The 12,966-nt window shown below is 30.8% G+C and overlaps 1 protein-coding gene across 3 annotated transcripts in view; it reads right to left on the reverse strand.

The window, feature by feature from the left end:
- Positions 1 to 1,956: 1,956 nt before the first annotated feature.
- Positions 1,957 to 12,966, reverse strand: part of LOC126768975 (lachesin-like) — a 37,309-nt gene continuing 26,299 nt past the window's right edge. For all 3 annotated transcript variants that reach the window (XM_050487489.1, XM_050487488.1, XM_050487487.1), the window contains 8 exons: positions 11,075 to 11,282; positions 8,976 to 9,134; positions 8,018 to 8,146; positions 7,313 to 7,450; positions 5,375 to 5,524; positions 4,541 to 4,573; positions 3,476 to 3,538; positions 1,957 to 2,135 (listed from right to left, as the gene is read on the reverse strand). In XM_050487489.1, the coding sequence (XP_050343446.1) occupies positions 2,035 to 2,135; positions 3,476 to 3,538; positions 4,541 to 4,573; positions 5,375 to 5,524; positions 7,313 to 7,450; positions 8,018 to 8,146; positions 8,976 to 9,134; positions 11,075 to 11,282 (981 nt within the window). In that variant the 3' untranslated portion in view covers positions 1,957 to 2,034. The remainder of the gene's footprint in view (positions 2,136 to 3,475; positions 3,539 to 4,540; positions 4,574 to 5,374; positions 5,525 to 7,312; positions 7,451 to 8,017; positions 8,147 to 8,975; positions 9,135 to 11,074; positions 11,283 to 12,966) is intronic.

The following is a 12,966-nucleotide window of genomic DNA, read 5'->3' on the forward strand; positions in this document are numbered from 1 at the left end:
TTAACTAAATTGACATATAATTGAAATAAGATTATTAATACATTCAGAACAATCCTTATGTAGCTACAATGTAAAACATATTATTTATAATAATTTATAAATAAAATACATTCCTCCTTTTTTATAAACATATTTCCAATATTTCTTTGTTGTTTCAAGTGACTAGTACTTCGTTATGAAGATCTTTATTCTATAACATGTCATTGTTCAACTTGACGGCATACTATACCAAATACGGCATATAACTACCAAATATATAGTTTATTTATTAAAAACAAATACTTTTTTCAATTTTTACTATATATATTAAGCATATTATATTACAAATATTTATTCTGCTTTGGCTAACGATCCTTCGATAGACTTACTCTTGTGGGCACGAGCTGATTGATGCTGTGCCCTCTGACATGCACGGGTTTTCTTAATCAACGTCCATTTCACTTTTATTATTCAGATAGCATTATATTAGTAGTAAAAATAGAATAAACGTAAAATGAAAGTAGACAAACAAAACTCGTGAAATCGCGTCGGAGCGTCGTCGAACAATATAAAAAAACATTGCGGTTAATCACCGATTAAAATACACAAAATAAATAACTACTACTTCATTGAATAGATGAACATTTTTATTGTGGTTAAAAGGCAGGAATCCACGTGTCCTGGCAAAATAAGCGCATTAAGCCGCTGCATTAATTTACCGATACCAAACACGCGGGGTATAAATCCCTTTAGAGTAGCTATATTAAATAAACGAAGACATCATAATGTTATAGATACATCACCTAAGTACTTTCTTATAGTTATTTGAAATTAATAAGATAAGTACACAAGTTATCATATACAATTTAAACTAAGATGTACTTTTTTATAATAAATTATAACATAGTTAAAATGATTTTGTAATTGCTGTTAATAAATTTCGATTGTTCGTTAAGAACAAACAAAAGATATTCTGCCATTGTTTAAATGATTGAACGTCTACCAAATGATTTATATTAGACCTGAAGCACAAAAATATTAACTAGCCTCTTATTTTTACATGCTTATATATTGAACTCAGTCTATACTTATATATATATATACTATACAATACTATTTATGTATATTTTGTTACAGATTAATAATTTAAAATATTTTCATACCGTTTTTGAGTAACGATATTATTTTAATAGTCTAATTATTTTCAAGCTATTTAAGCGTTTTCTATATTACAGTAACAAAATAGTTTGTCATTAATATCACTAAGTTTTTTATACTATAAGATAAATATAATACTTTTCAAATACTGTATGATATAACGTAGTATTTATATTATACTATAAAAGGGTATCAATTAGTAAGAGTGAAAAAAAAAAATAAAAATTATTATAGACGTACACAAAACAAAGTTATTATACAATTAAAATTTTTAAAAATGACCAATTATAAACTTAAAATCGGTTAAGGACAATCTTAGAATATAGTTTTGTTTATACCATCGAAAATTTTAAAATAAAACAGTTATTCGTTTGTTAATAACCGATTATTACTTAAATTGATGTATTCGTTTGGACAACATTTAAAACACTTGCCTTATGTTTCAAAACGTCAGTTCGTTGCCCTCACCCAATTATATAGTAAATGTCAACATGATATGCGTAATATACTACATTAATTGATCGCAGTCGGGTAAAAAGAAAATATTATGTACAGAGAGTAATGTAAGTTCGGTAAAGTATTATAGTGTAATTAATATTTTGCATCTAGTTATAGTTGAAAATAAATATTAATAAAGAGGTTTTATTAATTATTTGAAATGTTTATTTCAAATCAAATAACTTGTATTTTTTATTACCTTTCTTAATTATTTCAGATACATATTGTGAGATTATTCTAATAATATAATAATCAATAACTTCTCTTACTCGCATACAACTCTCTAATTAAAGTTATTATAAAGAATAAATTAAGTCTTTTAAATAAGAGTTTTTTTAACATATAAGATTTTTATCAATAACCTAAGGATTAAACTCCAAATAATAACGTATGTATTATTTAAAGTATAACTACGTTAATTAAAGTAATAAATAAAAACATCGAAGTGTAACAAAAGGTATCCATCAATCCGCCTTTATTGTAGTCCTGTAACCTGAAATCTAAAATAATTTCTTAATTAGACCGTTTTGTATTGTTAAGCAAAATAAAATATTCGACGAACGCAAAACATTCTTCTAACTTGTACTTTTTCGCTTGTTTTTAAACAAAACAGGAAAACTTTTTGTGGATATCGTAAATCGTAAATAATTATATACAATTTTTTTTTCAAGTTTTTCTTTGTTTATGAGCATTTTTACAGGACTACCTAAATATTGTTTTCATATTTTACTAAATAACGGACTTGTAAATTTGAAACAGCAATTAGGTGATTCGATTTTTATGAAAGAATTTATAAAACTCAAACTAACTTTATCTACTTAAAAAATTAAAATAAGGTCAAAATATAACAAGAACTGATATGCGATATTGACATAAGTAATTATAAAATTTAAAAGACAGACTGATCATTATAGCGTATCACTGTGAGTCGGTTTTCAACATTTCGCAAGCGAAATACAAGGTTAATATTGTAAAATGGCACTTATTTAATAATTATATTGCTTTTACTATGTCGATGTTATGTAAGTCGAGATGGCCCAGTGGTAAGAACGCGTGAATCTTAACCGATGAACATGAGTTCAAACCCGGGCAAGCACCTCTGAATTTTCATGTGCTTAATTTCTGTTTATAATTCATCTCGTGCTTTTCGGTGAAGAAAAACATCGTGAGGAAACCTGAATGTGTCTAATTTCATCGAAATTCTGCCACCAACCCGCATTGGAGCAGTGTGGAGGAATAAGCTCCAAACCTTCTCCTCAAAAAGGGAGAGGAGGTCTTAGCCCAGCAGTGGGACATTTACAGGCTGTTACTGTTCTGTTAATGTTTTACTATGCTACACATTTCAAATTTGTTGTAGATTTTACAAAATAAAAACATTCATTAATAAAATAAACATATTTTGTTATTCAATATAAAATACATTAGCTTTTAAAAAATCACGTTATTTAAAAGTTCCTTCTTAACTCGATTTAACTTTGTCCTGATATCAAAACAAATTTATTAGTAATAAAATATGTTTATACCCTTTTAAATAAATATTAGCTACAAATATAAGTTGTCAGAATTTTCACTCACATGGGTCTTGTCAATTATTGTCTCTGCTTACTTATATATTAACGATAATTGCACGTAAAGAATGTAAGGCGTTAGAACTAGACACAGAACAATGATAACAATTATAAAAAAATTGATAAATATTACCGTATCAACATTTTTAAACATTTTGAAAGTTTTATTTGAATATCTGACCTAACTAAGAAAATGCTGAACGTTTTCAAGATTCCATTTTAGAGTATCTTACTAACGCTTAAACGCTCCCTTATTATAATAAGACACTCACCTTGTGCGCCAAATGGGGTACTTTCTGAAGTCTTCCCTGCTACGATATTTAGCTTTTGGATAACTGTTAACAAACGATAAAGTTTTATACGGGTTATTGAAAAAATCTAAGAGAAAAGAACAACTAGATTTTAACAGAAGATTGTTAATTTGTGACAACAATTAATCTCGTGCTCGGAGGCAAGGGAAAACATCCTAAGGAAATATGTATGTGTCGGATTATATACTAGCACATATGAGTGTGCAACTATATCAAGCAACCTGGCGGAATAAGCTCCAAGCCTTCTTCTTGATAGAAGAGTACACATTTGCTCTTCATTGGGATATTAGCAGGTTTTTACTGATTGAAAAATCATAAGCACATATAGCTATATTATAAACACATACAAATAGTAAATTATTCTCTCTTTTATGTTTTTATATAATATAATGACTTTTTATCCTCTGATTGCATTTATAATTAGCTTTCTATGCGTTTTATTTTATAAATACGAGGTTATCGTAGGGCTATTTTCGAATTTCGTCACGGTAGCATACGAAAGCGATCCCGTGGTGCTCCTCGTTACGACGGAACGAGGAGACGACGGACGGGTACCTCTGGTTTTTTTAGTGGGTATTCGCACTCGGCGCTTTGGACACCGATGAGCTCCACATACCCTCCCCCCACTGTTCTCGTGAGGTAAACGCCTAAAGCGTTTTTCCAGCGCTAAAAAAGGGCTATTTTCGAAGCTGTGTTGTTATAATTTTATTTCACAAGTAACTTCTCAGTTTTAGCAATGCTTAGTCTATATAAGTTAAGTAGTGACCACTACACATCAGGTGGCTCTCTTACTGGTCTGTCTACCTAATACAATAATATATATACTATGAATTCGAATTTAACTACAGTCGGATTATCAACTCGATTGATGGTGATATATTATTAAGTAAAAGTTAGTTGATAAAACTTACGTCTCCTGTTTGTCAATTGCAATGTCACTAATTAAATTATGATAACGCTCATAAATGAACTTGCACAAAGAAAGCAAATCAAAAACTTTGACAATAAAATTTGTTTAATACTAACCGTTTCGGTTTTCCATTGCCGGTGGTTGCATAGCTGTCAAGATAATAAAATATAATTCAATGTATAATATTAAATTCGGTAAATAAAGCCAAAAAATTATATAATATAATGAACCTTATTTGATCTAGACATAAGGATTAAAACTAATTCATTATATTTGTCAGATTTATTTATCATTAAAAAAAACAGTATTCTATGTTTCATGTAAAACTTATCGCCTTTTTCGAGTATATAATTAATTTATATATAAACTTATACTATGTAAATATTTGATGTAGCGTGTTGCACAAGTACGTATTTAGTCGGGAATCATAAATAGTTGAATTTAAATATGATGAATGGCCCAATAAAGAAAAATAATGTCTAAAGTATAATAGATCAATGAACGAAAGAAACTTTTCTGTTCCCACTAACTAAAACGATATTGACAATTTAAATCTCACGTATAATGTTGTGTGGTATACTTATTACGACCTTTTGCAAATTATAAACATAATGCCACGATTTTGACAAGCATGAAGCAAATATCAAATCTCGATCTGAAAGTCTCGAATCACGAGACTTAAATCTGACAAAAGTCCCAGGAAAAGGACATCGAGACACGACACATGCCGGAACCCGAACTTTAATTTTGTAGAAGTTTTTTAAAAAGCTTTGAGTTGAATTCATAGGAAGGAATTTAATGAAAGAAGATCGTTTCGGATTTTTTCAACTGAATTTTATATTGAATAAATAAAAATACCTTTATTTTTCTGCAAACAATATTATTAATAACACAACCGTTAATTTATTAAAACAAAGCTTATTTTAATAGAAATTTACGGTGACACTTACGATATAATTTGATTGTTTCTTCGGTGTCTCCAAGTGAATTCTTAGAGATGCATTTATATGTTCCGTAGTCTGAGGTCGTTACTCTTCGTATTGGCAGCCTTAATATGGACCGAAACGATCCAGCAAACTTCTGCGGTTCCAAACCACCTCCTCCACCACCAAAACATTTAATTATATCAGCATTACTTTCAAATAATTAATATTTTAAATTAATATTTTAAAGTATAGTAAAAAGGAATATGAATTAACTAGATTTCCTATTTTAGTGTATTTGCAGTTAATACGGCTCACACTCACATACTGAACACTCACATATTGGAACACAGTAATACCATTAATGGTAGGATAACTGAGTATCAATTTCCTAACCATATTGTAATTTGCAATGTTCATATCCCAAGTGAGGCCATAGTTAGAGCACTTGAATCTTAAACTACTAAACTTTCATGTGTTTCAAGTTTATAATTCATCTTGTTGTAATTTCCTATTATAATAATGAAATAATTTTTTTTTTCACGAAATAAAAACCACCTTTTGTTATTATCGATTTGATTAACTCATTTCTTTACAGAATCCTAATTCGGTATCACTTCATTTTAGTAGACAAAAATATTTGATTTAAATCGAACCACGACATGATTAACGCTCTGGTTAAATGTATGACATTTAATTATCACAAAATACTTAAATCACTTCGCTCATTGGCGTCATCGAAATTTTATTTCATATACTTAACGATGAAATCACCTTTATTGATTCGAATTGTCTCATTAAAACAATTAATTGCATTTCAATTTCGAATCGTAATCGTATTAAAATTTTGATTTAATTTCGTTTATTTTTATTAATTAACGCAAAGTTATTCTAAATTTGAACATAATTAATAATTTTGTAACGGTTTTGTAATATTTTAATTTTTATAATGAGGTAAATAGAGACTTTGTTCATAAAACTTAAGTTTTATAAGGCATCCTTTGATAAATTGTAAAGTTATAACAATTGAAGTTTGTTAAAACTATGTTGTTATAATACTGCAAAGGAAATATGTATTTTACGAATTATTAACTTTATAAGGAAAATATCTAGCAAAAGCATTTTAATAAATTTACGATGAAATGAAAATAAGGCTTAATTAGAATATTGTTATTATACCATTGAAGATCAGCATTGTTGGTCCGTGAGTTCGTATCTCATTTGTGAAATGTTGAATAAAAGTTTATTTAAAATGCTATGACTCAAACCATCGATCGTATTCTGTTATTAGTTTTTAGTTTGTTATTACAGGACTTTGTAGTCATTAGAGGCACACATGAACCATTTCTTTACTTAGTTGTTAGAATTTATATTCTACTACGAAAAGCGAATTAGCGAAACACAAGTAACTACTAAGTTTCTTTAAGATTTTATTTTGAAAATTCGTAATAGAACACCTATCATTTCTAACTGATCCAACATTTAAGAACTGAACACTTATCATTAACTGAACGCTACTCTCTACTGTAAATAACAATACAATCTTATATAAAGCCGAGATGGCCTAGTGGTTAGAACGCGTGAATCTTAACCGATGATCGTGGGTTCAAACCCGGGTAAGCACCACTGAATTTTCATGTGCTTAATTTGTGATTATAATTCATCTCGTGCTTGACGGTGAAGGAAAACATCGTGAGGAAACCTGCATGTGTCTAATTTCACTGAAATTATGTCACATGTGTATTCTACCAATCCGCATTGGAGCAGCGTGGTGGAATAAGCTCTAAAACCTTCTCCTCAAAAAGGGAGAGGAGGCCTTAGCCCAGCAGTGGGACATTAACAGGCTGTTACTACTGTTACTTATATAAAGCACAGAACACACTACCGTTACGTAACATATTTTGTTAAACGCGTGTTTGAACGTTCGCACAACCTTAAGGCTAACTTAGTAATATAATATCTTACCTATAGGAACAATTTCACCGTTATCTCTACTCCAGTAGCTAACGGGCTTCGGGTAGGCCTCTGTCTCGCATTCCAATACTAAGTCTGTACCGAGCGAAGCGCCTACCAGCTGATTTCTTATAACAATCACTGGCGGAACTGGTTAACAAATATATATAAGTTGAATAAATCAAAAATGTTTAAAGTTATACATATTGTAAATAAGATATTTATTTTTTATTTTGTCTTTTATACAATTAAGATTTGATAATTGCAAGATACAATATCAAATAAAGATTCATATTGTCTTATATATAAGTAGTAACAACTTTGATACTACAATGGATCACAAGCAGATCCTGATGCTGTAGATTCAAATCCCGGATCGGACAAGGAATTCTCAATAAAAGCCTGGTGCTTAGAAGTTTCTTGTGGTTACACTCTGGAAAAGCAAGCATTCTCTCCGGTCGTATCGGATTGATCGCACTATGAGTGCTGTCGCAATTATCAAATCTTCGTCGATAATAATCAACGTGGTTGGAATTAGTTAGAACGCCAATATTACAATATAATAAATGTATATCTAATATATTTTAAAATAATACGTTTCTTCGTATAAGGAATAGCTTATATTTCTATGAGTGGTGGTGATTACTTACCATCAGATGGTGGACAAGGCCGTTCGACTACCTATTTAATAAAAAAATGATATATTATTATACTTACATTCAACTGTGAGCATTATTCTTTTGCTAACTGTCGGCGGGACTCCATTTGAAGCAATGCACAAATATGCACCTGCGTGCTGTCGATTCACTCGACTTATATTTAAAACTGGGCCTTCAAGCGAAGACACTGAAATCATACCGATTTGTCAGGTTTATCTTTAACTTTAATTTAAGCAATCGAATAGAAGTACAGAGATGTGCAACGAAAATGTAATCGATACTACTCTTAGTCAATGACCAAATTTCTTATTATGTTAAAGATATTATATTAAACAAAAGAACATCATTAACTGTAGTATTTGCATTACACACAGTAAATAGGTAGATGTAAGACGGTGGTATGGGATTTTGAGCTTATAAATGATATTAGATAGCATATTATATTAGACATTATTTATCAATAATGTCGAGATGACATCTGTCACAAAGTTTACTTATTAACATAAAATATATGTATCACAAAATTCTTGATATGTATGTTTAAAAAACTTGACATAACAGATTTTGTTGTAAAAATAAATATGATTATTTTTATTCTCGTTTTGTTAATTTTTTTAAATATATACTTCCAAGCATGCTCTTGTTTGATCACTTCAAACTTTACGGAGTACGCTCTCGTGAAATGTAAAGAAAATTAGATGTTTTTTCTATAAAAATCGGTTGTGTCTATGATAATTTATAACAACATTAATACATATTTGCTGAACACTATTTAAGTAGTAAATAAGAAAAAACAATTTTAGTCATATGAGTAATAAAATAAATAAATCACTGAAAATTATTTTGAGGACAAACGTAATACGTCTAAACATCTACTAGTCTTTGATATATCGTAGATCGTTTCGAGCACTAAAAAGTAGTTAATTATTTACTAATAATTAATTCATCCAAGTATAAAGACTTTACCTTACAAAGAGATTATTGTCAGTCACTTTGTAAGGCTTCAACGATCTTACCTTGTACCCCGTCTGAAACAATAATAGGCTTAGAGTGTTCCCTCCGCCACGTGATCTGAGGATGTGGTGAACCTGTGGCCGCACACGTCAAACTGATTGAGGCCCCTTCCCGCACTGTTTGATCAGCGCTCGTACCTCGGTCCAGGATATCGGGAGGCACTATTTAATAAACATTCATAAATACATAAGTTATATCAATAAATTACGAATCTGATTTTTTTATTTTTTTGTACTTTATTGCAACATGTAAAGAACAGATGAAATATGAGTAACATAAAATCGTGCGCGAAGACAGTCGTATCGCTTATAGTAATCTCTCACAGTTAAGTTTTGGTAGCAGGTATGTGATTTTTTTTTGTGCAGAATTTTTAGGTGGTTGGTGTCTGCGGAAGTGTGCCGGTTCTGGGTGGAAGTCAGGGTGAGCGGCGACCGTCTAGGGTCCACGGAGATAGGCGGTTCAGGGCTATAGTACAAAGATTTCTGATTTGTGGATGGGAGAGGCCCTGGAGTCCTCATCAGCAAGCCTAACCACAGTGGAAGTGAGGCGAGCACTTCCACTGTGGCTTGTTGTTCACTTGAGTCGCTGTGTAGCGAGAAGAGGCAGTACACTCACGAAAAGATTGATATAGGTACTTACCGACATGGCTCTTTCGGTATATATCTACGCAACGTAGCTAGACGGGAGATATCACCCTCCTGCTACGAGTTTGATGCGCCACTAAGCATGGCACACCGCGCTCTGATGGAGTCTGGGCCCCGGAGATATTCTGTGGCGGTGGTAGATAGTGGAAAACCTCTCGCTACAGAGCGTAACGCACGCCATGTTCAATATCGAGAAATGCTGGACGAATATGGTCACTTTTTACGAGAGTATCATGTCACAGAAGAAGGCCGTGGAGAGGGAGCGTGAGAAGGACGTCTTCGCTGACACGCCACGCAGAAGAAGACTTCGGCGCTGTACACACTGTTATAAGCGTCTCCGGGTCTAGAGGGGCTCTGTGTACCTGAGAAACTCCTCTAAGTTCGTGGCCCGCATAGGCCAACCATCGGGGTGTCACAGTAGTATACGCAAACGATCCGGTGATGACCCCAAAGGAGTGGGTCCCGCTGATTTTTAGTGGATATTCCAGCGAGAGTGCCGGCGAGTTCCACTTACCAACATGCGGGGAAAACGCTAAGTTGTACTGAGTACTATTTATTACTAAAATTAAGTTTGTATTTTTTAATACATACGTGTTCTTTTATATATTATTTGTAAATGGTGTGCAATAGAGACAATAATAATAAATAAATAAAAATCAAAGCATGATGTCAGTAATTGTTCAAAAAAGGAACAGTACACTAATTGCTAGTAAGGAAACACTTTATTTAAACTAGCGAAAAACCTAAATTGAACTAGCGAAAGAAAATCAGCTTGGTTATTTTTATTGTTCTGTTTTAAAGCGTTGGCGTAAAAAATGTTTAATGTATTGAGTAATTTGAATTAAAGTAATTTAAATTTTCATGTATGGGGCGATCGATTTAAACGAGTATATTTTGCGCAATCTACGGAACCGACTCTAGATCGAATGCAGTGTTTGTAATATAATAAATATATATTTTTTTATTTAATCATACTTGAAAAACAAACAAAAAATTAAATAATATATAAAAGTTACAAAGTAATTAGTAACTACAAATACTCTGCAATAGGCTAGGCTAATGTGAATAAATTCTTATCAAAGCGAAAACATGTTAAATTTCTAAATATATCGATGTCAGTTAGTAATAGTAGTATTTTTAATATTATTTTACTGTTTATTCCTTCACTGTTTGTATTATTTTTCTTTATTTGCAATAAAATTTGAAGACAGTTTAATGTCTATTCCTTATATATAAAAAAAAAAAACAAAATATATTTATGTATTACTTATTTTTAAGCTGTTATTAATGCCGTATGTAGTACCTTTCGAATGTCATATCAATAATGAATAGACAAACCAGTGTTTAACTAAACAGACGCTAAGCAACGTTTATAAGTAAGGTCGCAGTCTTAATCATAATTTAAATGTCATGTATTTCGAGTTTACCGTTGTCTTCAAAATAAAAAAGAAACTTACCAACGATATCTAAGTAACCAATCTGACTTTTCATTGGATCTGTGTTTATTTGACACATATACCATCCCCTGTCCGTCTCTCGCAGCTCTCGAATGTGTAAGAACCAAGTTCTCTGGTCGCTGTGTGTGACACCGACTCGTCTGCTTCGGGATATCACATGAGTGTGAATGGTGAGTATTGTCTGTGTATCAACTCTTAGCCATGCAACCTGGAGAGACAAATAGTACATTAAACATTTAATTAAAAAATATATGGTAGTACTTTTTTTAATTAAATAAAACTGAAGTATGTCCATTACTAAAAATATTTAAATAGGATAACTTTAGACATATAGATAATAAGCCTAACGCGAAAATAATCATCAAAATCTATTCATAAAAATGAATACGGCTAAAATACAATTCGTTTACTAAACATTTTAGTTACTATTAGCGAAGCAAAATTTCTACAAATTCCTATTTCTATCTAATTCCGCATGAATTACATAATGATTAAGTAGTTTTTCTGTAAAATAAATAAACCAGTTAAATTCACTAGAATTTTTCTTTAAAACCTTATCATTCGATTTTACTAATATTATAAATATGAAAGTAACTCTGTCTGTTACGCTTTCATGGGTAAACCACTAAAACGATTTTCATGAAATTTGGTATGAAGCAAGCTTGGACCCTAAGAAAAGACATCGGCTACCTTTATTATCCTAAAACCAAGACCGTGAAGCCCAACATGTGAGAGGAGCGTTTATAAAAAAAACTTTTATATTTGGTTCAATGTATTTTAATTAAAGAATATATAAACTGTCGTTATATAACAATCGATATTTTTCATTTGAAAAATATTGCAAAGAATAACACTATAAAGCTTACAATATCTAAATATAATTTAAAAACATGAATTGATTGACTTAAATTGTTATATAATATTTTTGTTAAATTTCCTTTAAAATCAAACAAAAATATAAGCTTATTATTATGTGTCATTTAAAGTCGCAAAATATACATACTCGAGGTATGCGGATATCCGCAGTACGCCGTCCTTTCTTTGATAAATGGCTATATAAAATATTATCATAAATTGCATATGCACCATGAATGATATAAAATCTCTCATTTGCATGAAGCTAAAATATATCTTTCATTACTTTGCAGTGAGAAAAAAACTTCGTGAACATCTTGAAAGAAATTCTGTAAGTCTCCAATTAGCAGTAGAATTAAAATGTTCGAAATAATGAGCGCGCTTTCCTAAATATAAGAAAGGATTTTTTTCTTTGTATTTTACCAAGAGTACCTAGTACTATGGTTATTGTTTAGTAAATTTATAATAAAACGAACACAAATTCAATTTAGAATTCTCTTTACAAAGAACAGCAGTCTTTTTACTATTTTCGAAAGCACTAAAAATCGAAATTGGAACACGGTTCAAGTAAAAAGCCCGCCTACGAAGAATTAGTTACAGAACACACCCAGTAGGGTTTCCAAAATACAGCAGAGAAATATACCAAATTTTGATGATTAAAATAAATATTACAATAATATTAGTGTTCTAAATCTAATGTTTTTATTTCCAAGCGTTTGATGAATAAAATCACCTTCTTCTCACTTCGAGATTATTATGATCAAATATATATTGATATATTATGATAAAAAATGAGACAAGAAATCTTATTGAAGTCTTAAATTATATACCGATAGTGGATTGAATGTTTGCTTCCCAAAGTCAACTCCTTAAATCACGATAAATTGATGCTCTACTTCCACGATTAGGTAACTGAACCAAATAGGGTACCAAATTTCAAATGTTTTCTTTAACTATTAGGCTGTGACAGACACGCGAACCTATAAGAGCTTAGTTTTTCATCAGATGTACGATACTGTAAAAAACAGTAGTTTACA

Source organism: Nymphalis io, chromosome 6 (assembly GCF_905147045.1).
Source record: "Nymphalis io chromosome 6, ilAglIoxx1.1, whole genome shotgun sequence".
Classification (NCBI taxonomy): domain Eukaryota; kingdom Metazoa; phylum Arthropoda; class Insecta; order Lepidoptera; family Nymphalidae; genus Nymphalis; species Nymphalis io.